Raw genomic sequence first — 25,263 nt, 5'->3', positions numbered from 1 at the left:
CTGCTCTTTGTAGTAGATCCTGGTGGCTCTACTTCCTCAAATGCAACAAAACAGGATTCCCAGATTCAGCACAGGCCTAGACCTCTTCCAGGAGATGCATCTGTGGAATGTTTGAGAATTTTACAAAGGAAGCCTTTGAGGGCTGACAGGAATTCATGGGTTAAGGATTCTGTATGAGAGGCATGGCGCTGAATTCCAGATGGGATGAAGCCATACAGCTTAGTGTAAACAAATGGTTATGATTCCTGTCAAGATCAATTTTTCATCTCCATAAAGCCCAGTTTAATAACATGGCACAGGCACTGCTGAAAAACGGGAATATCAGCTTTCCAACAATTTCCCAAAATTGAAATAGAATCTGTTTTGGCAAAAACAGTACCGTTGTCCACCAAGAAAAACATTTTAGGTAGGTAGTTATGTAAGCAGTAAAAACAAATGTTTTATAAAATGCACCCACAAGGACTTAGAAGTATTAAAAAAAGCCCCCAATAATAATTAACCAGATTTCATGAAGTATGAAACAGCCAAAAATAATAAGCAGTACAGCTGAAGGAGGTGAAGTCATTTCTCCTACTGCACTCCAAAGCTTGACCACCTGGAGAGATTAAAAAAATATATCCAAAGAATTAATTTTCCTAATATGGGCACAGTGCAAAATTCTGTCTCTTAACATGACTTCATTTGGCCAAAGGAATGGAATTTTATGGAAGCCTAATATATTTTACAAGTACTTGTTTCTCTGGCACAGCAGCAAATCTTCGGGAAGGTAGATGAAATGAAGGAGCATCTACTAGATTTCCTTTGGAACCAAAAAAAGCTGGTATTGTCTCCTGAAGAGAAAGTAACATTTTAAATTAAAAGGTAAGATTAGTACAAGATCAAGTCCATGAATAAATTTACTCTGGAAACTGAAATTTTCTGAACTTCTGAGTTTCTACAACTGCATTTTTTAGATAGTGGAGCAAGAAGCCTATTTTAAGGTAAAGCTTGGTGGTTTCATTTCCATGACAGGACAAAACCAATCCTTGAGTCAAAACCTCATCTTTGGATCTATGAATATTAATGTCTGGATATCTGATTGCACTGACTTTGTTAACATCACCTTTTCCTATAACTGACCTCGAGAGTCACCTCGCACAGAATTTTAGTGTTCAAGGCATTGATAATCCAACAGAGACATTTAATGGGAATTAGAATCTGTTCAGCTCTTTCTTCTGCTTTTGATCAGAATGTCTTTGGGTTTCATTGAGAAAACCATTAATCCAATCTGTGGCCTGAAATTTTTCCTCGATCCTTAATTGCTGCCTCCAGCTCTGGGGTCTCAGCATGGGAAAGACCTGGAGCTGTTGGAGAGAGTCCAAAGGAGGCACCAGGATTATCACAGAGATGGAACAGCTCTGCTGCGGGGAAAATCTGAAAAAATTGGGATTGTTCAGCCTGGAAAAGGCTCCAGGATGAGCTAATTGCAGCCTTCCAGTAACTGAAGGGAGCCTGCAAGGAAAATTGAGAGAAACTATTTACAAGGGGCTGGAGTGGCAGCACAGTGAGGAACGGCTTCAAATGGATAGAGAGCAGCTTTAGATTGAATATCAGGAAGAAATTATTTCACTGGGTGGGGACAGGGTGCCCAGAGAAGTTTTGGCTGCCCTGGATCCCTGACAGTGTCCAAGACCAGGTTGGACAGGGCTTGGAGCCACCTGGGATAGCAGAAGGTGTCTGACCATGGCAGGGATGGAATGAGATGAGCTGAGAGGTCCCTTCCAACCCCAGCCAATCTGGGATGGAATGAGATGAGCTGAGAGGTCCCTTCCAACCCCAACCAATCTGTGTTTCTGTGACTCTGAAGTTCAGATGCTTGGTACGTAAGGATGCTGTCTAGTGTTGCTGGCTGTCAATCATTTGTTTTTAAAGATAAATAAATAAATAAATAAAAATAAAAGAAAATTAATTAAAAAATATTTAGGTGTCCTGTGGATGCTATCTTGGTGCGAGTCCTTTCTTTAGAAAAAATGTATCCTGCATAGCACAGTTTCTATTTTAACATTATGTTATAACCTAAAACTGTATTTAGCACACTACTTAAGAAAATGAATACAGCATAACTTTCCAACATAATACATATAACATTAATTTTAATATTTGCGAAAAGCCAATCATAAAACACACATTTTTCACACTGGCTAAGAATCACAGAAATATAGCAATTTTATTATTATTAAACAGAGCTTTATTGGATATCAATATCAGGGTTTCCCCTGTGCGTTTCAGAAACTTCCTCAGCTCTTTCCTCCGGGTTTGTGCTGACTCCCTGTGGTCGTTTTCGCCATGGAAACACCATTTGCGAAGCCGGCACCGCGATCAGGAGCAGGAGCAGCACCGCCGCTCCCTCTCCGCCCTCAGGATCCTCCCCGGCGGCGGGGACCGCACACCAAACACACCGATGGTGTTTAGCGTTGGACAGAGGCCATCCCATCCCATCCCATCCCATCCCATCCCATCCCACCGCACCCGCTGCAATCTCGTATCGAGCACACCGAGTGCCACCGAGGGACGCTGAGGGCGGGCGGGCGCTCCCGCCCCGTTCCTCCCGCGTCCCGCCCCTTCCCCCGGATGCGGGCCGGGATGGCGCTGCCCACCCCGCGCTACGAGCACCTGGGCCCGCGGGGGCCCTTTCGGGACGTGTACGAGCCGGCCGAGGACACCTTCCTGCTGCTCGATGCGCTGGAGCGGGACGCGGGCAGCCTGCGGGAGGCTCGGTGCGGCTGGGCGGGCAGGGGAGCCGGGAGGGGCGAGCTGAGGGGGGATTGTGGCACAGGGGGGTTAAAGCTGTGAGGGAGCTCCAGAGGGGCTGCGGAGATGGGGAAGGGCCGGGAGGGGTGAGCTGAAGGAGGATTGCTGGCACAGGAGTGTTAAAGCTGTGAGAGAGCTCCAGAGGGGCTGCGGAGCCGGGAGGGGTGCTGAGGGCGGGCGGGCGCTCCCGCCCCGTTCCTCCCGCGTCCCGCCCCTTCCCCCGGATGCGGGCCGGGATGGCGCTGCCCACCCCGCGCTACGAGCACCTGGGCCCGCGGGGGCCCTTTCGGGACGTGTACGAGCCGGCCGAGGACACCTTCCTGCTGCTCGATGCGCTGGAGCGGGACGCGGGCAGCCTGCGGGAGGCTCGGTGCGGCTGGGCGGGCAGGGGAGCCGGGAGGGGCGAGCTGAGGGGGGATTGTGGCACAGGGGGGTTAAAGCTGTGAGGGAGCTCCAGAGGGGCTGCGGAGATGGGGAAGGGCCGGGAGGGGTGAGCTGAAGGAGGATTGCTGGCACAGGAGTGTTAAAGCTGTGAGAGAGCTCCAGAGGGGCTGCGGAGCCGGGAGGGGTGAGCTGAGGGGGGATTGTGGCACAGGGGTGTTAAAGCTGTGAGGGAGCTCCAGAGGGGCTGCGGAGATGGGGAAGGGCCTGCAGGGGAGTGAGCTGAGGGGGGATTTCTGGTACTGGGGTGTTAAAGCTGTGAGGGAGGTTCAGAGGGTCTGCGGAGATGGGGAAAGGCTTGCAGGGGAGCCGGGACGGGCGAGCTGCGGGGGAATTGTTGGCACAAGGGTGTTAAAGCCATTGGAGAGCTCCAGAGGGGCTGCGGAGATGGGGAAGGACCTGCAGCGGGGTGAGCTGAGGGAGGATTGTTGGCACAAGGGTGTTAAAGCTCGGAGGGGGCTCCAGAGGGTCTGCGGAGATGGAGAAGGGCTGGCAGGGAAGCCGGAACGGGCGAGCTGAGGGGGGATTGCTGGCACAAAGGTGTTAAAGCTCTGAGGGAGCTGCAGAGGGGCTGCGGAGATGGGGAAGGGCTGGGAAGGGTGAGCTGAGGGAGGGTTGTTCGTACAAGGGTGTTAAAGCTCTGAGGGAGCTCCGTAGGGGACGCGGAGATGGGGAAGGGCCTGCAGCGGGGTGAGCTGAGAGGAGATTGCTGGCACAGGGGTGTTAAAGCCATTGGAGAGCTCCAGAAGGGCTGCGAAGCCGGGAGGGGTGCTGAGGAGGGATTGTTGGCACAAGTGTGTTAAAGCTGTGAGGGAGCTCCAGAGGGGCTGCGGAGATGGAGAAAGGGGCTGAGGGCGCTTGGCTTCTTCAGCTTGGAGAAGAGGAAACCTCATCGCTGTCTGCAGCTTTCTCACGAGAGGCAGCAGAGGAGCCAGCACTGGTCCTGCTCTGTGTGAGCTGATGGGATGGCCTGAAGCTGTGTCGGGAAGGGTTAGGGTGGGTATCAGGAAAAGGTTCTATTTCCCTAGGCTGGGAGAAAGCTCCTCAGGGAATGGTCACAGCACCATCCTGACAGCTCAGAAAGTGTTTGGACAACGCTCTCAGGGATGCACAGGATGGGATTGTTGGGGTGTCTGTGCAGGGTCAGGGGTTGAACTGGATGATCCTTGTGGGTCCATTCCAGCTCAGGATATTCTGTGATTCTGTACTTCAACGTGTTTAGGAGGACAGCATATTCTATAATGCTGTCTTGACCAATCCTGTGTCTGTTACAAACAAAAGTCATCCAGAGTGTTCTCTCTTTAGAGTCGAGATCTGCCTTGAAATAGGATCTGGATCTGGTGTGGTTTCAACATTTCTGGCTTCTTCCATCCTTGGACCCAGTGCACTGTACATGTAAGTATAACAGCACCTAAACTGTTGCATGCTTAAAGGATGCTTAGTCCAGGATGCTTAGCCCTCTCACACATATTTATCATTTTTGCATTTGAAAAACTATTCTTTTCTCAATTCTATAGATACATAAATCAAAGCAAAGAGAGCCTGTTGAGCATTTCTGAGCTTATGGTGCAGCCTAAATTATTTACTTCAGGTTCTGTAACAAATGAGTAGTGCTGTGACTAGAAATCCATTTTCCCATTTCTCAGACAAGTTGCTGAGCCTACACTGGTGTTGGCTGGGTTTAATCCTTGTGGGTCCCTTTTAATTCAGAATAATAAACTAGCTTGTGGTTCATAGGGTTAAACTTCCAGGTACAGTAGCCTATCATTTACACTTTGTAATATTTCCCTTTTAGATGCACAGATATCAACCCCATGGCAGCTTACTGTACCCAGGAGACAGCTCTGCTTAACAATGTTCACCTGCAGCCTGTCATCACTGACTTGGTAAGAGAGAGCTTTCAGCAGTATCTCCTTCATAGTTTGTGTAATTTTTTAATACTTACTGCAGATCATGGAGTCACACAATAGTTAGGGTTGGAAGGGGCCTCTGGACATCACCCCCTGCCAAAAAAACCCCAAACAACTACTCAAGCTCTAAAATTCAAAATTAAGCTGTAAATGTAGTTTGGAAACTGCTGGACAAGGAATTCTATAGTGGCCTGACATTGTCATAGCCCTTTGTCTAAAGTTATGCAGTTCTTGGTTCTCATCCTCTTCTGATTTAATTAGAACTTTTGTCTGTTGTTACCTTTAGTTTCTTACAAAATTTGATATGGAGAAAAGCTAATTTTTCTCATCTCTTTAACCCTTTTATGTTTATAAAAGATGATGTAGATAGGCCACAATAAATGGGATTTAAAATGGTTGAACAACTACACTATGTAACTATATTTTTACAAATCATTTGCATTCTTCATGTTCCCAAAAAGAAACCCCACACAATCATCACTTTCACCTACAGGTCAAAGGATTATCCCCGAGATTAAATGGGAAGGTTGATCTGCTGCTGTTTAACCCACCATATGTGGTAACACCTTCTGAAGAGGTAGGAAAATTTTGAAATACACCTTAAAAATAGTATTGCTACTGTCTGTGGTTGTGACAATCTTTGCTTTCCTTCTTCCTAGGTGAGAAGCTGTGGAATAGAGGCATCCTGGGCTGGGGGCAAACAGGGCAGAGAAGTAATGGATAGAGTTTTCCCATTAGTACCAGACCTGCTTTCACCAGGAGGATTATTCTACTTGGTCACAATCAAAGAAAACAATCCAGGTGATCACTGTCCTTGGACATTCAAATGGGCCAAAGCAGGTTTCATATGGTATAAATGAAAATGTGATCACAGCTCGACCCAAAATGCAAGCAAATTTATCAAAACTAAGAACTCCCCAAGCTAGTTTGGAAAGTGGAAGTGTGTGGGACCCCAGCAGCTCTGCAGGAGTTCAGTTCCAAGTCTGAAAGGTGGATTAATTAAGTCTGAATCAATTAATGATGCCAGGCCAGTTCTTTCTTGTGGAAGAGAATGATGGTGTTAACTGAAAAGGCTTAGTGGGAAATGTGATGTCTTTCATTCTACAGATGTAGAGAAAAGATTTGGACTTGTTCTTTCTGATCTAATGCTTGATGGCCACAAGTGATCCTGTAATGTCAGGATTATTCTCCACACCTGATTTATTAGGCAGCTTTTGTGAGAAGGTGCTACAGATTTCGCTTTCTTCTGCAGTTTAGCTTCATACAGAATTCTAGCAAAACACTGAAGTTCAGTTTGTAAGTTGTAAGCTTTATTTGTGCTTGGTGGGAGATTATTTTGCATGAAAGTTCCTGCCTGAAAGAGTAGGAGGACAGAGTTTATAAACTTTGCTTTACAGCTTGGCAGATATTTTAGAATGAATTTGTATTCATTCAAATTTCAACTCATTTGTAAACACTGCACTTTCCATTGCAGATGAAATTCTGGAAACGATGGAGAAAAGTGGCTTAAAAGGCACACGAGTACTTTCCAGGCAAGCAGGACAAGAGATGCTGACAATCCTCAGATTTAGGAAATCTTGATAACTTCTCTTCACCTGCCAGGTAGTAGGCATGAGGAAAATTGAACTCAGAGTTGTCAGCTGGTGAACACTGAAGTGAATGCAGTCTGCCCTCTGTTAATGGCAGGAACTTACTCATTACAAGCAAAACATCAAGAAAGAAATGAACCCAAAAACTGAACTAGGGAACAAAATATCAATGGGTTCATGATGATCTAACATCCCCTGACATAACCAATGCCACACACCAGAGAGTCTGACTTCTACAAGCCATGGTATCGCTTTTAATTTGTAGTCTTCAGTTGTCATTGGTGAGAAGCAGGATCATTTTACACCATCAGCATTCACAACAAACTGCAAGTTGACAAGCAGCAGTGTTAAGGTATCCTTCTGTTGGCTTATAAAGTTCTTTCCTCTCCCAGGATCAGCGTTCTCAGCACAAATCACTTTGGCCTTGATTAAGGACCAGAGTCTTCCACGTCCCTCTGACCTTCAGAGAAGAAGAAAGAGCCTGGTTAAAATACAGAGATGCTCAGAGTTCAGCACAAAAGCATTTGGAGGAAGTTTGGATCAGTGCACAGATGGAAATACAGTGGCACTTTATACAATGCAAAATGTGAAAGCAGAGTTAGGAGTTGTTTCACTTGTTCTCACATAGTTGTCAAATATTTTTACTACTCAGGGTACTGAACTTCTCATCTCTTCCAACATATGTTCCAGCAGCAGATAAGGAGGATTCTGCAATTCTTCAATCCCTTGTAATGAGCACAACAGTTCTGCAGCTCATTAAACACCTTCCCTGAGCTTCAGAGATGGCTTCTCAAGGAATAATGGAAAATTTTATTTTAGTAATTGTACGTATTTATATTGCCATTGGGTTTTTTTGAGGAATGTAATTTTGGAAATAGAAATTGAATTTTAGTCCTTTTCACTTTTCCCCCCCCATTTTAAAGAAACATTCATGGAGTTTTTCTGGTGTACACTGGAGGGTGTTTTTGGGACTCTCATTGTTTTGTCTGTGGTTACAAAGCTTAAATAAGTTGGCTTCAACTCCCAGCTTACTTTTGACCAAAATAAAAACCAAACAAGTTTAGAAGGGGTAAGATGGAAGTGCATTAAAAAAAAAATTCCATCATGGTTCTGTAGAGACTGACTTGCAAGACTTTTGTTTGTGTAATGCTGCTATAAACATTATTTTGATATTTGTAGTAATTTGTGTCATTTTAGCAGTGCTTTATCACAGGAGGGTACTGGGCACAGGGTAGTCCTCACACCAGTCCAAATTAGCAGAGCCTCTTACTCAAAATCTTCTAGAGTTGAAAGTGGGACAATAATTAGATGTGGTTAAGCTAAATAATTGCAGATAAACTGTCAAATTAAGGATAATTTGACTGCAGACTGGACCTAGAGCTTGTGGGATTTCCAGATTTCAAGCTCAGGGTTGAATGCTACCAAAACCTTTGGCCGTGGTTCAAAGCACTTTGTCCTCAGGTGCTGGAGTTCTTACCTAGCCAGTTACTGAATATTTTTCAGTTATTATCATTTTCATCCTCTTCAGTTAAATTAGGAGGCTCTGCTGTGGTAGTAAAATAAGACCCATTATCTCCAGGGTGCACTGAGCACTGCTTTGGTTTCTGTTCTCCACCTGTAATGTTTAATAGCTACAGACAGGTTTAATTATGAGGCCACATCTTATTGTAAACTTGATAATTGCTCTGAGCCAGCATTACCTGAGGAATCTACAGGAATATCCTTTTTATCAACATGACTGGAGAAACCTTTTATTATCTGGGCATTGGGAAGAGAAAATGATCCTGAGGGTTTAAAAAACATCTTCCCTTCTGTGGCTCCTGCCTCCTCTCACAGAGTAATGAACAAAGCTGCAATGTTTTTTTTTATTTGTTTGTTGTTTTTTTTTTTTTAAGATGTTCCTGCACGTGAGGTTTTGATTTTACAAGAAGCAAGGTAGCAGAGAGGAAGGATGCAAAGCAGGATTTTAAACTTGTTCAGTGCTTCTGCATGACGTAAATTCAACATCAGTCAATTAAGAAGTTGAAAAAATTCACCATTCACACAACAATCTGCACTGGGGGTGATTGTTTTTACTGCATCTTCATAAGGACAAGTAATTTGGATTTTGTGTGTTCCTTTCTCAGCATGTCCTTTTCTTCCCCTAAATATTTTTAAGACTTAGCTGAACCTTCCCAAAAACTTTGCCCATGCAACGTTTCTTCATAAAGTTAGAGCCAAATTGAAAGCAAACAGGCATTTTGTATATAGAAATTGTCACCTCTGCTTATGATGGAAATGCTTACCAAAGTCTAAATTAACAGGACTTTTTTTCCAGAGTAATATTTTGGAAAAAAGAATGGAATCACTTTCTGAAATGTTATGTTTGGATTTCTTTTTTCTATTGAAAATTTTGTGTTTGGATGGAGTGTGTGATCAGGAGATGTTTATGAGGAGCTGAAAAAGCCTGACAAAAACTCCAATCCAGCCTAAAAGGAAAATATTTATGGAAGAGAACTCTTTGAGTGTTACTGCACACACAGCAGGGCTCCACTTGAACCAAAACTCTCCTACCACAAATTGCATTTTTGTGCACTGAAGACACCTGGTGGCTGCATCCACAGCCAGCTCCAACAGAAAAACTGGATATTCAGGGAAGTTTTTCTCTTGTTAATTACCACCTTGAGCCATTCTGTTTTTATGATATTATTAAGATACAAATGAGATATTTTCGATCTCCAAATGGTAATTTAGATTTTTAAATTTGGGTTTTTAACAAAATTTAATTTGAGACACTGCAGGAGTCTAGTTTTGCTTTAAAAGCATGTTTCAAGGCATAGTAAATACTAAATAAATATACAATAAGTATTTGTCAAAGTAAGGCATGAGAATCCTAATCCTAAACTGTATGATTAGGAAAGGGAGATGGCAGGAAAAGGTGTCACCAGATGGGTGTTGATTTGCACTGTCTGTAGTAACTCAGTAACTTCTTTGCTGAATCCTAAGAGATGTCAGGTGTTTAAAAACCCTCAGTGCAATTGAATTCAAAGAGCTGATTCAATTTAAACACAACTAGCACAGTTCTCTGTGTTGAATATGATTATTTTGGAGGAAGAGGCTCCAAAAATATGGGGTAAAATTCACACCTGAGGATTGCTATAAACAGAAACGTTCTTTACCCGATTCAGTCCCCTTTGTCCTGGCTGTTGCTACTTTACTGAAGGCAAGTGAAAAGAAAAACCCAGCCATAATCTATGCAATGTTCTTTCTGTCCCACCTCAGTTTTTCTTCTGACAAGACCACAGTTCTATTTTGGGGCTGTATTTTTCCTGTTTGCAGGAAACCACAGAGTGAGACACAGCGTTCTGAGAGTGAGCTCCAGGAAGTCTGCTGAAAATTACCTTTTAACACTGCACGAAGGAGGTTTTAGTGCCTTAAAGGAGCAGCAATGTTCCAGTGTCCCATCAGCTCCTTGCCTGTCACTGGTGATCACAGAGCTCAGGATTTACTGCTGCACCAGCCAAGGCAGCCCCTGCAGCTTCACTCCTCTAATTCCCTGTTAGAAGAGGGGTCAGCTCTTTCATTTGGATGCAAGTCCTTCACAACATGAGATTCTTTGCATCTCCCCTCTTTTCCCTCAGCAGTTTCAGTTTCAGGAGGTAAGCTGAGCCTTGTTAGACCAAAGCACACATCTTGAGCCAGGTTCTGAATTGTTGGCTGAGCTTGGGTGCTCTCACAAGGGGGCTCGGTTCATTCTGGTTAAAGAGCTGGTTAAAGCTTCACTGGGGGGTTTGTTGTCTGTCAAACACTTCCCTAAGTGCAACCATGGGTATTGTAGCTGTTGGATTTGTCATGGGGTAATGACAGCCTTCAGAAATAAGGGGAGGGAGGAAGCAATTTAAAGCTAATTATAGAAGAATTGAGGTGAGAAGGTGTCAGTTACTGCAGTGAAATTGGATGCTGAATTTGAGCTATTTTGGACACTGGAGGACAGATTAAAAAACCACTTGAGGCAAACCAATATACAAACCCCTCCTAAAAACCTCTAAAGTCCCTAAAACTTTTCTGTCAGCTCTGAACAGAACTACTGAACAGTATTTTCACCTGAGCTGCAGTAGCTCTCTGTATTCCACCTCTCACCCTGCACTTTCTACCTGAGATGTGCTTGTAGATATCAGAGGTGGCCACACAAGCTACAAATTCCAAACCCCTTGTAAAAAACTTGGTGGGATCAGGAAAAAAAATAAAAGCAGAACTGTCAGAGATTGACTCTCCTTCAGCCTATGCAAATAACAAATGTCAGACCTAATTATCAATATCACTGATTTGAAAGCTGTGTGTACTTGATCCTACTGCATCCTGGATATGGATTGAACTGCCTTGATTCACTTAAAAAGGTAAAATGGTACCATCAGAATTTAGCATGGCCTAATTACTAAACTTTAAATATTTGCTTCACCTGGTTCTGCATCAGCTTCCACAGAAATCCTGACTGATACATTGATTTTTGCAAGTGTGCATGTACTGTTTCATACACGAATTGTCCACACAAGAAAAATTTATAAAGGGTATGTTTATTTCTGTTCTGCTTTTCCATTTCACAACAAAAAGCTCTTGGTCTTAATGTGCTGTGACCTGGAAATGACTGAAAATGAGAAAATAATGGTTCATAAATCCATCACTCAAGAGGTTGCCTGAATTTATCATTGATCCATCCTCAGATGTCAAGACACGTCAGAATTCAGGAAAAGAAATGTGTAAACAATCAAACCCACACTTGATGATAATTTTTGATGGGTTGATGTTATTTGCTCAATTTTCATGAAGTCCCCAAGGGAGAGGGATCAAACTGTGACCTTTTGGGATTCTTCCACATTGCAGAAGCCCTTCCTGAAAAGATCTGAGGCCTTGGGTAGCTGCAAGACTCTGTACCTACAAATGGTTTACTGCAGTGTCAAAAAGCACAATTATTCCAGCTGGTATTCACTTGGAGCAGAAGGCATCATTAGGGAATTTCTGTCACCATGAAGAACATCAGGCATTGACAGGAAGCAGAGGTTTTGTATAACCAGTCCTGAAACAGACTTCAGTGTCATTGCACAGGTAAATCAAACAAATGCTTCAATATCTGATGTTACCTTAGGCTACAGCAGCAGCTCCTTAAATTTTCCTGTCCCCATCCATTTCTTGTGTCTTACACCACTCTATGAACCACCACATGTTCTTAATCCACTTGATTGGTAAAATAAGAGATTATGCATAAATTCTATAAAAAAGGAATACCTTTATTTTTTTTAAGAGACTGTTTTTTCATTACCAAGTGAAAACTTTACAATGTAAAGTATTTCTCTTCAGTATTGTTTTAATATAAAAACTTAAATCACTTACTCTGGTCTTACTGTTCCTACAGGAAGTCTTGTGGCACTGCAGGACCCAGGTATCTTCAGCCTCACTCTAGTATCTAATCATAAGTTCTTGACTTATTTTTTAAATAAAACCATTTCTGTGGCCACTCACCATCAACAAAACATCCCTACCACCAAAACAAAAATAAAGCATCTTCATCAGACCAAAAGAGACTAACAGCACTATTACAGTGAGAAACTTTGTTAAAATAAAAATATTTTGAAAGTTAGACACGACTTTAAAATTGTACAAAGACAACAAGCACTCAAATTACACAGAGTAAGTAGCAGTGAGTACAATGTGAATGCAACAACAGTGAGCCTTGCCTCTTTTTATATGTAATATAAATAGAGATTCCTTGCCAAACTTCCAGCTTTTTTTTTTCCTTTTTCCTGAAAATCAGCTCATTATGCTGCAAAACCTAACAGGGAGCATCTCACTCTTCAGTTCAGCAGAATTGCTAAAAGGGGCTCTGGTTAAAACCAGTCTTTCTATCGTGAGAATATCCCATACTGTGCAGAACAAGTTTCTCTCTCCACTGAAAATCAATTCCCTTTTATTGTGCTGAAAGCTTCACCTTCCCATGGGACCTGTCAAATTACAGGCTTCAAAATGATTAAAAATTCTGAAGCTTGCTCCTGGTTTTCCAAGAACATGCTAGCTGATACTATCATGGTGTGTCCATGGAAGGAGTCACTCAACAGAGAATGGTCACGTTTGTATTTGACTCTTTGCAAGTGTTGTTTCAAGAAAAACACTTGGGACTAATTTTAGATAATTTGGCTAAATTAGTTTAAGTATTGGTCAGAGAAGAAAATATTTCTTCTTTAATTTTTTCTATTACATTTAGGTCTCAATTGTATCCCTAAAACCACCTGGCAGAAAGTATCCCTTAGAGATTGTCCCTACATTTGGCTGTAAAGTGAAAACCTGACACTGCGACCATCCTTCCTTTACTTCTGAGATTTTCTTTACAGGAAATACATTCTTGCACAAGAAATTAATCCCCCATGGTGGCTGTTCAAACAACTCCATTACAGCCTCAAAACTAGGATTTAGTTATTCCTTAGGTTTAGATAGATGAGAAAACTTCTGCTGTAAATCTTCCCTGCAATTAAAAGAAAGTTATGTTTTATCCAACTGCAGCCATACTGGCAAAACTGAATGCTGAAATGAACTTTTGGTGAAACTGAAAGGTGAAATGAACTTTCAGATCTGGTGTTCTGAATTTGAGTGTTTGCAGGACTCTGTTTCATGACAGAATGCAACCACTTACTCATATTTTCTCTAAAAATGCCTTGATGATTAGGGTTATGTTCATGATTTTAAACTTATTCTTTCTAGATTACCTGGAAGTGCTTTATTTTTCATAGCTTTACTCCATTATTAATGTTTGTTGCAATGGATCAATGTCCTGATTTTCAAAAAAGCTTGAAAAGTATTGTGGCTTTATTTTTAAATGAAAATGTGCTATTATTAAGACAGCAGTGTCGTGCAAATTGAGTCCATTACACTTGCCAATTGCTTCATTTTTATGTAAAACTGTAAATTTGAAAGCAACTTGATTTTTTTTCTTTTTTTTCAGTTATGCAGGAGCCTGTTTAACGTTCCCATGAAGCATTTCAAAATGCCTATCAGTCTGTCAGTCAAGGGAAGAACACAAAGCATCTAATCCTATATAAATTGTTATGGGGTGCAGCCTGGAAAATCCCATGTTAGCAAAACTGAGTGAACTAGCCCAAATTCCTTTTGCCCATCCCACTTCCCTAGCTGCTTTTCTTTTCTTAATATCCCATTCTTCTCCATTTGCTTTAGCATTGCTGAGGTTTCAATAATGATTAAAAATTAAAGGATGTTGTTTCACTTTAAGGAAACAGCAGCTGTGAGAAAATGCTTTCAGTTCTTGTCAGGACAGAAAAGGCTCTTGGCAGTTTACCTTTCACTTGGCTTCAGAAGATTTATTAAACAGTTCTAGCCCAAGGCATTTAAGGATTTTAAGCTAAACCCAAGCTTGTGCAATAAAAAATTAGATTTAGGAAGGCATATCTTGATCTCTAGGATTAGAATAAAAAGTTGCTACTGTTATTTCTGTCTGAAGTCCTAGACCAGCAGTGGGCTGAGCACCCCTGGACTGATGCACATGGGTAAGAAACATCCTGCTTTTTAGCTTTGTCCATTTATTCCAGCAGGTTTCATAGCAGGACATGGAACACAAGTGCATTTCTGCAGACTAATTGCACAAAAAAATAGTTGTTACTAAGTGTGTAAGTCTCTCTCAGCCCAGCAAAGGAGACTGCTCTAGATAGAGCTGGGAAATAGCTCTAAACCCAAAATAATCTGGTTATTTTGTCTCTTTTCAGCAGTTCCTTGGTATTGCTGTAAATAAACTGCTGCGAAACTCTGCTGGGGAAAGGAAGCTGGACAACTGGCTCCACCCTCAGGAGTTAAAGCATCCTTATGCCATTGTACCCGTGGAGAGGGAGGACTCCTGAGCTCCCAGGAGATGCTTGGCACTTGTCTGAACCCAGAGCATCTCCAGATCTAGAGCATGCAGAGGTCAGTTGTATTCCAGCACTTTGCACAGTACTCCCTCACTTCATTCCAAACCCTTATGGAACATTTGTGTTAGGTGAACTATTTGGCATCATCATTTGGAATAGCTTAGTAACTGTTTACTAGATTTTGGAGAGAGTAACATTATTGAAATTCTTCAATTTCCCATTTTGCTTTTGAATCGATGTGGCCATGGCACAGAGTAAGAAATACAGCCCAGGTCTGTAATTCCATTATAAGTTCCAAGTCTGTGTGGCTTCTTACTTGTGTTTACAAGTACTGAAGAACTTTTGCAGTAACTGCTTTAAGATCTATTCTAATCGCTTCACCTCCCTTGACTGAAAGGCTGATGATAAGGCCAGATGTGTAAAGGACCTTCAGGGAAATATGGAGCAGCCTCTTCTCCTGTGAACAATGAAAAAAACTTCCCAGCTCCTCAGTTTAGTGCTTCTACCATCCCCAATTTAGATTTAGCTGAGTCCTGCTAGTAGGAAAAAGGCATTAATCTTCTCTGCTAAGAATTTGGTCCAGCATAAGTTTCACTTGACAGCAGCTGCACTGCAAACCACACTCAGTTACAGGTTTGTCTACTCAGCTTTCAAATATTGGCACTGAAATGGAAGGGGGCGTGTGGAACAAGAAAAAGGAACAGTGATTTTAGGAAAGCAGACATGGCAAACCTGCAGAACTCCCAGCCTTATGAGAATAGTGGAGTTCAGAGGTCAGTACAAGAGACTGGCTGGTTAAGCTGGATAATGAATACATCCACAGTTGCACCAAACAGCATAAGAGAGAGTTCTAGAAGAAAAATGTTTCCTGTTTCAAAACGTAAACCAAGCTTGAATAGAAAGTTGCAATAGTCCTCCCCCAACAGAGCAGTGATATTTTAACTAACCATCCTAGAGCTTCTTGCATTTCAAAGGTGCAGCATCTCTTCTTGGTCACTCAGGGACAGGATACTGGACACAGCAATCCACTGCCACGAGTAGCAATCCCTACCACACCCTCTTCTTAGATGCACTGTGAAGTTGGGGTCCTCCATTCAAGTGCCTTTTTCTCAGCCTCTGGACTGAACAGAGATCAGGTGCATGCCAGGGATGCTCCCTACATTCCTCGTGAGCTCTACATCAGTGTAGCTCTGAAGTCCACAGCAGGGTTAGCAACGATCTGTGGCACACCGCTAAGTTCAGGAGTAGATTGTCATTTCTACAAGAATACAAAATAGCTTGTAAAATCAATATGTAACACTGTATATATGCATGAATATAAAAATAAACCACACCATCAATATGTAAAACTTCACAACAAGGATGAAAACAGTTCTCTTCTCAACGGTCTTCGGTGTTGATGAGCTGGTTCTCATTGTCGTGGCCATCAGGCAGATAGGCTTTCCTTAGCTGCTCCGACTTGGGTATGGAGCTGCCGTTCTTAACGTAGCGGGACAGGAAGGCTCGCACAGAGGGGTGATCTGCCTTCTCCAGGGGGATATTGGCCTCCAGGCACATTTTCACAAAGTCCTGGATCACACTGCTTTTCTCTGTCTGGGCAGCGCTGTTGCACTGCAGGGAGGCAGTCAGAGTCCTTTGCTTCTTCCTGACGTTCTGCTCCTCGAACTCCGCCTTCCTCTTGGTGTGCGTTTTGGACTTGAGGTGGTCGTTGATGGCAGACTTGCGGACGTGGTTGAGCACCACGTTGCAGGAGGTGCAGAAGAGCTTCCCCCCGTCCTCGTGCAGCTCGCTGCCGAACTCCGTCACGCGGTCCTGGGGCGTCACGTACAGAGCGGTCTTGGAGCGGTTCCGCGACGGCGCCGACTTCACCCCGAAGCGCTCCATCGCCGCCTCCGCCCGGCAAAGCTGGGGAACAGACAAGAGCTCCTTCAATATCCAACCTGGCACCTGCTGACACCTAAAATACCATAAATACCACGAGCTCCACGTAAAATACCATGAGCTCCACCTAAAATACCACGAGCTCCACGTAAAATACCATGAGCTCCACGTAAAATACCATGGGCTCCACGTAAGACACGTTTGTGACACTGCTGTTGAAAGGCTTTTCATCTGCAAGTCCAGGTAATTGGGAGAATGAAGTTCCTTGTGGGTAAGAGTAAAACACTTGTTTGGTTTTACTTGGTTTTACAAGTAAAACACTTGGTTTGGTTTTTAGGTTTATTACAGGGAGTGGTTTTTGTTATTTGGGTTATTGTAAGAGTTTGGATTTCTAGTATAAGATATTAATGTGGTGAGAGCTTTTTCTATTTGTTTTTTTATAGTATGTATGGTGAATCTGTTAAGATTGTGGTGGATATACATGTGTAGTTACAGGGACTGTAATTATAGAAAGTGTTTTTTAATAATTGTTTGAAGTTATCCTCACACCACTAATATTGTGGTAATTCAACACAACCCTCAAAACCCAATCTGTTAATCACTTAAAGTCAAACAAAAACACTTTTTGCTTTTCTTGAAAAGCCTTTTTTATCCTTTAAACTTTAGGACAAAGGGTACTTTCTTAGCATTTTCAACATATTTGGCAGTTTCTTAATTATGTTGAGTCAGTGTTTTTCTGTATATTTTATACAGCAAGCAAGAAAACCATTACTGTCACTTTTAAAAGTCAGTAACTCCCAACAAAAAACAACCCCAAACCAAAACCAAACCACTTGTTTGGAAACAGCCCTGGTTTTTAAACCACAGCTATTAGATTGAACCTGGAGCTTAGAGCAAAGAATTTTGTCACTGCAATTACTGCTGGAACAGCCTGATGGGAACATGGAATTGCATCTTAATTTGCAAGGCAAAATAAGAAACTGTATTTTCAAAGAGTTTAGCATCACTCTAAACCAGACCGTGTCACCAAAGCAGGCAAGAACCCAGTGAAGTGCTCTGAAATCCAACACTGTCCTTTTGTTGCTGAGGTAGGGAGTAGCTACTGCAAATCTCAACTAAAGAGAATTTAACTTCTTTTTAAACTAAAGTTGAAGTCAAGCCACAGCTCTGTTCAGGTTTGATGTTTTCTGAGCAAAATTAATGGTCATCACATTAACTACCCATTTCCTTAAAAAAAAAACCCCAAAAGTCAACAATGTTTCTTCTAAGTATCCTGATACCTCCAGATGCACTTCTCTGTACTTGTTTTCTTTTGTTACCCAGTTTGCTGTTGCAACATTAAGAAAAAAAAAAGGTTGAATACAGTTTCTGCTGTCCAGAATGGGTTTTGCCTGCCCTGGAACTAAAGAGAATTCTATCTTCAACACTGTCTGTTTTTTCTTAAGCCACTGCTACATGAAGAGATTAGAAAAAAGGAAACAGAGATCTTTAGCTACTTTCCTAGTGATATTTTTTTTGCTCTCACTGCAGCTTTGCAGACCTGTAACTCTTAAGACTGATACAAAGATAAGCAGCTTTTATCAGCATCAATGTAACCTTCTTCATTCCTTTTCTTGCTTTATACACGAGCTTCCTAAGCAACCATTTCCTGAAACCGAGCAGAAAACAAGTCCTAGCCTAACACAAACTTGTTGCTTTGTCTTCTGAAAGGCCAAAAGAAAGTTCCCCCGCCAAACCAGGCGTTTGCAGTGAAACTGCAGCAGCATCTCTCGGGATTCTGAGAGCAGCACAACACAGGATTTTTGGTAGGCCTATTATTTTTTTTTTTTTTTGGGAGGGGGTGCCAAGTTTTGGCGTGGTTTCCTTGCAGAGGGCTGCTGCCTCCCCTGGATCCGCTCTCCGGGACGCTCCGGGCTCTCGCCTGTGCCCGCTGTCACCGCTCCGGAGCGCTGGCTGAGGAGCACGGCGAGGCTGCATCTCCGAGCGCCGGGCGGGTTCCGCCCGAGAACCGGGACCATTACTCGGTGCATTCCTCGCCGGGTTTCGTCCCCCGCGCTGCCGGCGCCGTGTGCCCCGCTCGGGTTAAACGCGCGCAGCCCAGGCCCCGCGCCCGCGGCCCTTCCCCGCAGCGCGGCTGTTTCCCGGGAGGCCCCGCAGCCTCCTCCCCACGCGCGGATCCGCGCCGGCCCCGTGCCGGGCACCATTACCCGCAGCGGCCGCGCCGCCCGCCCGCGCCGCCGGAAGTCACTCGCTGATTGGTTCGCCGAGGAGATGGGCGAGGCTTGTGCCCAATTAAGAATGGGGGGCGGGCGTAAGAGCGCTGATAGAGGCGTGCGCCGGCCAATCAGAGCGCGGGCGGCGGCGCTCAGCGGACGGGGCATAGGGCAGGCGGCTGCGGAGGGGGGCGTGACAGACTGCGCGAGCAGCCAGTGGGAGGGCGGGACTGAAGTAACGACGAGACTTTTCCACCAATCGCAGCGCGCTCCTGCGAAGGGGCGGAGCCAGATGTGATCGGCGCGTTGATGGGCAGGATGGGCGGGCCAATGGGAACGCGGCGCGGCGGGGGCGTGGCCGGACGCTTGGCGGCGCGGCGGGGGCGGCTCTTCCGGCGCGGCGGGGCGGGGCGGGGGCGCTCGGTACGCGCGGGGCGGCGGGGCCGCCATGGCGGAAGACGAGAGCGACCAGGAGTCGGAGCGGCTCAGCGAGGAGCTGGAGGCGCTGGCGGCGCCGGGGCTCCCGGCCGGGCTGCCCGCTCTGCTCCGCAGCCAGTACTACTGCCGCCGCTTCTGCCAGGTGAGCGCCGCGGCGCGGGGGGCAGCGGCCGAGGGAGCCGGGCCGGGCCCTCACGGCGCCGGGCCGAGGAGCGGGGCGCGGCCCGGGGGAGCGGGGCCGGGCCGGGCGGGCAGGGAGGCTCCGGGGGGAAGGGAGGGAAGGTGAGGCGGGTCCCGGAGCGGCAGCGGGCGGGGAGAGCCGGGGCGGCCGCGGGGACACGCGCGGTGCTGCCGGGGCTGCGGGCAGAACGATCCCGGGCGGCCTCGGCTGCGTGGCGGAGAGGTGAGGAGGGCCTCGGGAAGAGTTCTCGCCTCGGTGAGCGGGTTAGACCAGGGTGTTGTATGGTTTTTGGGGTTGTGTCCTTTGAAAGGCAGCGTTTTCTCGGGATTCCTGTGCTCCTCGCAAGGTGTGCCTTGCAAAGTGACAAGCACCAACAGGTTGCTTCTCCCGGTTGCTTTCATCAGCAGGTGTGGATGGGACATTGGGTACCTTCGGTGTATTCCAGCCACGCCGCTCGCTGCTGCCCAAAACACAGCCCAGAGGTTATTTTATTTAACTGCTTCATTTTATCAACTTTTTGACTTTCCTCACCGCTACAGCTGCCTTCTGCCGTCTGCAGAAACGTGATGCCATGTTGTCACTTTGTTCCTGTTTCGTCGTTCAGTGAAAACACCGTGTTTGAAATATTATTTACTGTTATATGTGCTTACAGTAATCTCGGGGAGCATTCTGCTCACTAAGCCCATGGGTTGCTTTTTGGGGCTGTTGATCCTTTCATGTTTTCTTCTGTTTCATGATCTCTCAAAAATTGCAGAGCTAGTAAAAGGAGAAGCAAATGTTTTTGGAAGTCTGGCATTTTCTACAACTGTAAGGAATGACAACCGTGTTTGATTGTGTTGGCTGCTTGGAAAGACAGTTACTTTTGCTCAACCCTGGGGGTTTTATCTTAAATTTTTCTCTCTATGCTTACTGTATGTTGAGTTTATCGTGTTGAGGAAGTGCAGACAAGGTGATAGCTTCATGTACTAATGCCAATCCCAAGGAAAGGTATGAATTAGTAGGAAACAGAAGAGGACAAGAGCAGAGGAAGAATTTTCCTGTGAAATAGTTTTATCACAAGTGTTTTATATGTTCTATATCTTGTGTTGACTTCTGCAGATTTTTTTTTTGTGTGTGTGTGTGTGTAGGGAGATTGCCAAACCCTCTCCCCTACTCTGAGTTGATGAACTCCAGAAAAGCAGCCAATGTTCTGAGTATGTAAAAGGCTCTGCTCCTTTCCTCTTAAGCTTTCTTTTCAACAATGCATAGTTTAAATAATCCTGACGAGGGTAAGTTAACATATTAACAGGTTTTTTTTTTTTTTTGCTTGTTTTGTGTAAATTTGGCCTGGTGTGAACAGCAGTCATGTGCTCAAGGTAATCAGTGTTTTGTTTAAACATGTTTTTTAGTAATGGGGTTTTCTGCTGATTTAACTACACAAACACGAGATCCTAAGGGTTGTGCTGGTGTGAAAAGCCTGTAGCTGTGTGACATCCGTGGACTGACAACAAATGAAGTTGTATGTGCTCCACATGAACTCATTTTTCCTCATGGGATTGGCACTGTGTAATTATACATGTAAAATATATTTGTACTTTTTTATCCAGATCTTCTGAAGGGTATATTTGGCTGCTGGGCAGACTGAGCCTTCCCACCTCACTCCACTTTGCACTGCTAACACAGTTTTGCTTGTCTTCACACTCATTTGGCCCTTCTGAAGGTCCTGGTTTGCCTCCTGCACTCGTGGTTTTGTGTCCTAAGTGGAACAGCAGTTGTAGAAATAATTGCTTGGTGATGGTGCAGTGAATTTGGACTCCCCAAAAGAAACATTTTTATTTTCAGAATAACAGCCTATCAAAACACTTGGCTGTGCTTCAGACATGGTGCTGGAGCTTGCTGTCACCTGAAAAGAATATTGTTTAGATTGCTTGTAGTTAAGCTGATGAAGTCTGAGCATCTTTCAGTAAGAACTACAGGAGAAATGAAGCAAGATGTAAATAAAGCCTTTTTTAGTCAGATCTGTTTTCTGTGCACAGAAAATCCTACTCATCTTTAAGAGAGTGGCTTAGAGCTTGAAATGCATTGCTGTGCACATCTTTCATCCTTAAGTGATGTTAGAAAGGTAAAAAACCTCCTGTAAGCAGCCAGTTTCAGCTCTCTTGAGGCCTGGAGCATTGTAGCTTGAGTTTTAGATTGATTAAGTGCCAGTTAAAAAATATGAGGTGTCAGGATTATGACAGCATTTTCAGTAAATTTATGGGTAATCACCCAAATTTATGGGTAATTTAGTGATACAAGGTACCATTGGAATGTGCCAATTTGTCGTTTTGGGATCTGTGTCTTGTAGGTGTTTTTGGTCATAGAGAGTTGTTACAGCCTGAATCTTTCCAGGCAAGATGGAATAAAATATTTTCTTGGAATGTTATTTGAGATTGATGACACGGGCAAAGCAGAAATGAAGCTTTCTATGGCTGGAAGGGAAAAAAGACAGTTGGAAGATGAGTCAAGTGCCCAGCTTATGCATCTCACCAGCTGTTTCTGTGTTACTTTCTGCAATTTGCTGATGTGGCTTTTCTTATTTGTGGAGTTCCAGGCCCACTTGGATGTTGGGAAAAGCAAATCTGCTGTTCCCAGCTTTGGCAGGCAAAAGAGCAACGCATCTGTAACTACTTTGTAAGTTAAAGACATTTGAAAGGTGGTACCTAGAAGAAACTCCCTCAGCCTAAACTGGAAGAGTTTCAGCTTGTGTTTGTATGCAGAATTTGAAATTCTTTCAGGTTTCTCAGGAACTGGTGCCATTGAGAGGTTCCTGTGAGGCTGAAATACAAATGGTGAAGGGCAGTGAAAACAGTATAGATGGTGATTTTTTTGGTATGAGGGTTAAGAGGAATACTTTTGTAATCGGAAGGATGAATTTCCAATTTTATTTGGCTTAAAAACAAACTTTAATGGTGAGCTGGAAAATGGATGTAACTTCCTGCATTGCACTGGAAGTGGGTACAGTTTTATTAACTAGAAAAAGAAATTAATTTCTTTTGGGGGATATTTTCTCATAACTTTACTATCAAAATATTACAAGTTGCTTGCAGCGTTTCTGTAGTTGTCCTCAGGGCTACATAACTGTACTAGATGTTATTTTATGTTGTTGGTACTGACTGGAATAATCACCAGGTGAGTTCATCTCAAGTAACAAGGTGATGCTGTGAGGAGTAAACACTCCTTGATCTGTTCTTCCTGTGGCATCAGTTTACAGCCTTCCAGCAGGATCCCACTCCTGAAAGAAAGATTACCTCCTTTGCTTACATTAATTGGTGGAAAAACAGTTCTTGGGCTTTTGAAAAGTTAAGTAGTAAAATATAGTAGCACACCAGAGAAAATAGTGTTTCCTGGATTTATTTTAGCAGGCAAAAAAAAGGCAGGGAGGGTTGTGTGACTCAACTGTTGCTCGTCTTGCTTTGTGGTGAAGGAAGTAAAAAAATACACAACTTTAAGTGTTTGTTCTTCTGACTTCGGGGTTAATATCTTTTCACACATTTTGTGCCTAAATTTGAAAGTATTTGCTTTTGTCTCTTACTCTGGACTTCAGATCAATAGTGGTTAAGTTGTTTTTATATTGAAAACAAAACAAGTGCAAAGAAAACCTCCCCAACCTTCAGGTTATGCCAGACTTTTATTTTATCAGATTTTGGACCTTTGGGATCCATATTTGATCTACATACACCATTTTAAGGCTCAGCTACACAAGTCTTGCTCACATGCATACTAGCAGTGCCAGGTGATTTCTTCAACATCCTTGAAGCTTATTTCTCTGAGAAGGCACAGTCTGTAATTTTTCACCATTTATTTGCTCGTGTAATAATTTGTGGTGTTGATGTTTTGGGGATTTTTTACCTGCCTGAACAAATATGCTTTATACTTGTTAATGGCTCAAATTTTAAGAGCACTGTTGTAAGTAATATTTTACTTTTTCATGTTTTTGAATGTTGATATTGCTTGTTACGTGAAAGCTTGCAAAGGGCCTAGCATGCATTCCAGTAACTGAATTTCAAAGGGTACTATAACTGCTTAAAACGATTTAAATTTAAAATTTACCCTGTCATGGTGCTTTTTTTTGCATTGGGACTGGTGCAAACCAGTGTGTTCAGCTTACTTATTGGTAGTTCAGTATTGTGCTGCTTGAGTTTCAGGTGAATTCATGTTTAAAAGGAAATCCTTTTGAAGTAGGCTTGGCAAAAACACGTGGTGTTTACAGCCAGGTTGGATGCCAAGGTGAGCTTCCAGCTGTGGTGAGGATTTACCTGTGTGTGCAGAAGGGAGTTAGGTGGTGTCACTCCTTCCTCTGACACTTGATGGCAAAACTGATAAGGGTCTGTCATGCAAAACTGGCCTCTGGTGGGTGAAGTGCGTTTCACTCCTCAGTCAGCTCACGAGAATTCACAATAGCAGCTGATTTGCAAGCTCTTTATCTGAAGATTGACTCCTCCAGGCTTCCAGTCTTCAGTGCTCTTGTCATTAACATCATAAAATCTTTTCTTATTCACATGCTCAGGGTGGTTCTCATCGGCTTTTGTGCCTGCTGTCCTCTCAGCTTGCCCTAGGAAACGATCTTCCTGTTTTACAAGTAGGATTAAGGAGTTAACTCTTTTCCAAAAGAAACATTTGAACATTTGTGCAATACATGGTAGGCTTTTCTTGATCTTTGTAACATCTTTTTACTTCTCTGAAACTTTCCTCTTTGACACGTTCAAACTTTTTGGTTTGGAAGTATTGCTACTTCTCCAGGTTTTAATGCCTTTTCATTGAGTATAACTTTTACATGGCAATAACCTCGTTATTTTTCCTTGGAAAAATGTATTAGGATTGTAACTTAGAAAGGCGTTGCAGGTTTTTACACCTAAAGGGAGGCTCTCCATTGAGTGATACTTCTGTCTCTTAGCTTTGCTACATGGGCTTGTTCAAGTTAGAGAAGGCACACTTGGTGCAGGAGCTAATGCAAAAATCCAGAAGTTCTGTCTTTTTGTTTAGACGAGGAAAAGAAATAATTGTACTTCTTCACTGATACACCTAATAAATTGAATTTTACTGGTTACCAGTGATGTGCATGTGAGCATTTGTGTGTTCACAAGATTGGCAGTTCTTCCTTTCATATGTGAGCAAAACAATTCATTTCATTAGTTGACTTTCATTTGGGGGTGAGGTGATAATCAAAAGACGAGGAGGAATATTTCTACTTTTTTGATAAATATATTTATCTCTCAGCCATAAATCAGTGCTCCAGTCATCCCAAACTGCTTTTCTAGAATTAATGTATAGTTTTCACTGTTGTGCAAGTGATGGACTATAAACACACATGACTTTTTGGCTGGCTAAACGTAGTGGACATATGGTAGCCAATCTTGGGAATTGTTCTTGCCTGAAGCAGGCTGAGGAGCTGGGCGAGATTTTGGTGATTAAGAGTAGGGGGAAAGCATTTAGCTTTAAGGGTAGAAACTTGTCTCATGGATGCGTCATGCTGTTGCTGGGTGATGTGTTTTCTTTTGCCAGAAGTCTGATTATGTTTGGTTACTCCTTATGTAATATTCACATGTGAATTGCAGTAAAGCCATTGCTTACATATTTTAGTATAAAGCCATTTTCAACTTTTACACATCAAGTAAAATTTCATAGTACCCCAAAATCATAAGGTTTTTCCTACTCTCTATTTAGATAGTAAAATCCTTATTTGTAAGGACGTGGTTGGCTGGTTTGTATTTGGAAACAAAACAAAATGCTCTTCATCCACTGAACAGGTTCAAAAGACAGTTAAAAAGCTGTGATTATTTCTTGTGATGTTTCTAGGAAGAGTAAATGTAGTATTACTCAAGTTCTAGAGCTGAACTTTGGTATCTGAGCTGCTCTGGTATTTCTGCTGATGAGGCAACTGTGGTGGGTGTTGGTTTTAATTACGGATTTTAA

The 25,263-nt window shown here is 43.4% G+C and overlaps 3 protein-coding genes across 12 annotated transcripts in view; 2 read left to right on the top strand and 1 right to left on the bottom strand.

Annotated features, from left to right (window-relative positions):
* Positions 1 to 2,613: 2,613 nt before the first annotated feature.
* Positions 2,614 to 10,243, top strand: N6AMT1 (N-6 adenine-specific DNA methyltransferase 1). Of its 4 annotated transcripts, XM_041480207.1 has the most exons (7): positions 3,018 to 3,160; positions 4,537 to 4,626; positions 5,027 to 5,117; positions 5,635 to 5,718; positions 5,801 to 5,942; positions 6,616 to 6,743; positions 7,123 to 10,243. In XM_041480207.1, the coding sequence occupies exons 1-6, from the start codon at positions 3,027 to 3,029 to the stop codon at positions 6,720 to 6,722; spliced, it is 648 nt and encodes a 215-aa protein (XP_041336141.1). In that variant the 5' UTR covers positions 3,018 to 3,026; the 3' UTR covers positions 6,723 to 6,743; positions 7,123 to 10,243. The 4 variants fall into 4 exon arrangements, with proteins under 4 accessions (XP_041336142.1, XP_041336144.1, XP_041336141.1 ...); XM_041480208.1 differs by lacking the exons at positions 3,018 to 3,160; positions 7,123 to 10,243 and adding an exon at positions 2,614 to 2,756; XM_041480210.1 differs by lacking the exon at positions 7,123 to 10,243 and having other exon boundaries at positions 3,000 to 3,160.
* Positions 7,100 to 18,727, bottom strand: CGGBP1 (CGG triplet repeat binding protein 1). Of its 2 annotated transcripts, XR_005956198.1 has the most exons (3): positions 18,705 to 18,727; positions 15,564 to 16,521; positions 7,100 to 7,190 (listed from the first exon to the last, which is right to left on the bottom strand). XR_005956198.1 is itself a non-coding variant. In XM_041480213.1 (2 exons), exon 2 carries the CDS (start codon positions 16,498 to 16,500, stop codon positions 15,997 to 15,999), a length of 504 nt encoding a protein of 167 aa, XP_041336147.1. In that variant the 5' UTR covers positions 16,501 to 16,521; positions 18,705 to 18,727; the 3' UTR covers positions 11,268 to 15,996. The 2 variants fall into 2 exon arrangements, 1 of the variants encoding a protein (XP_041336147.1); XM_041480213.1 differs by lacking the exon at positions 7,100 to 7,190 and having other exon boundaries at positions 11,268 to 16,521.
* A 365-nt stretch (positions 18,728 to 19,092) lies between these two features.
* The window catches only part of ZNF654 (zinc finger protein 654), a 29,820-nt gene continuing 23,649 nt past the window's right edge, over positions 19,093 to 25,263 (top strand). For 2 of the 6 annotated variants that reach the window (XM_041480251.1, XM_041480253.1), the window contains exons 1-2: positions 19,171 to 19,290; positions 20,669 to 20,684. Coding sequence is in view for 2 of the 6 variants with exons in the window: in XM_041480248.1 (XP_041336182.1) it covers positions 19,159 to 19,290 (132 nt within the window). In the remaining 4 variants the exon portion in view is untranslated. Of the gene's footprint in view, positions 19,291 to 19,490; positions 19,552 to 20,668; positions 20,685 to 25,263 lie in introns of those variants that run through there. The other 4 variants (XM_041480252.1, XM_041480254.1, XM_041480248.1 and 1 more) reach the window with 2 other exon arrangements.

This window comes from Pyrgilauda ruficollis, unplaced genomic scaffold, assembly GCF_017590135.1.
Source record: "Pyrgilauda ruficollis isolate IOZ18807 unplaced genomic scaffold, ASM1759013v1 scaffold50, whole genome shotgun sequence".
In the NCBI taxonomy this organism is placed as follows: domain Eukaryota; kingdom Metazoa; phylum Chordata; class Aves; order Passeriformes; family Passeridae; genus Pyrgilauda; species Pyrgilauda ruficollis.
Note: the sequence above shows the minus strand (reverse complement) of the source record. Positions and strands in the feature narration are given on the sequence as shown.

Excerpts from the sequence above, each read along its gene's own strand:
- N6AMT1 (XM_041480210.1), top strand. The coding sequence starts at position 3,015 with ATGCGGGCCGGGATGGCGCTGCCCACCCCGCGCTACGAGCACCTGGGC. Across the intron at positions 3,161-4,536 it reads GGCAGCCTGCGGGAGGCTCG|AGTCGAGATCTGCCTTGAAA; the intron begins GTGCGGCTGGGC and ends TTCTCTCTTTAG. Across the intron at positions 4,627-5,026 it reads GGACCCAGTGCACTGTACAT|ATGCACAGATATCAACCCCA; the intron begins GTAAGTATAACA and ends TTTCCCTTTTAG.
- CGGBP1 (XM_041480213.1), bottom strand. The coding sequence starts at position 16,500 with ATGGAGCGCTTCGGGGTGAAGTCGGCGCCGTCGCGGAACCGCTCCAAG.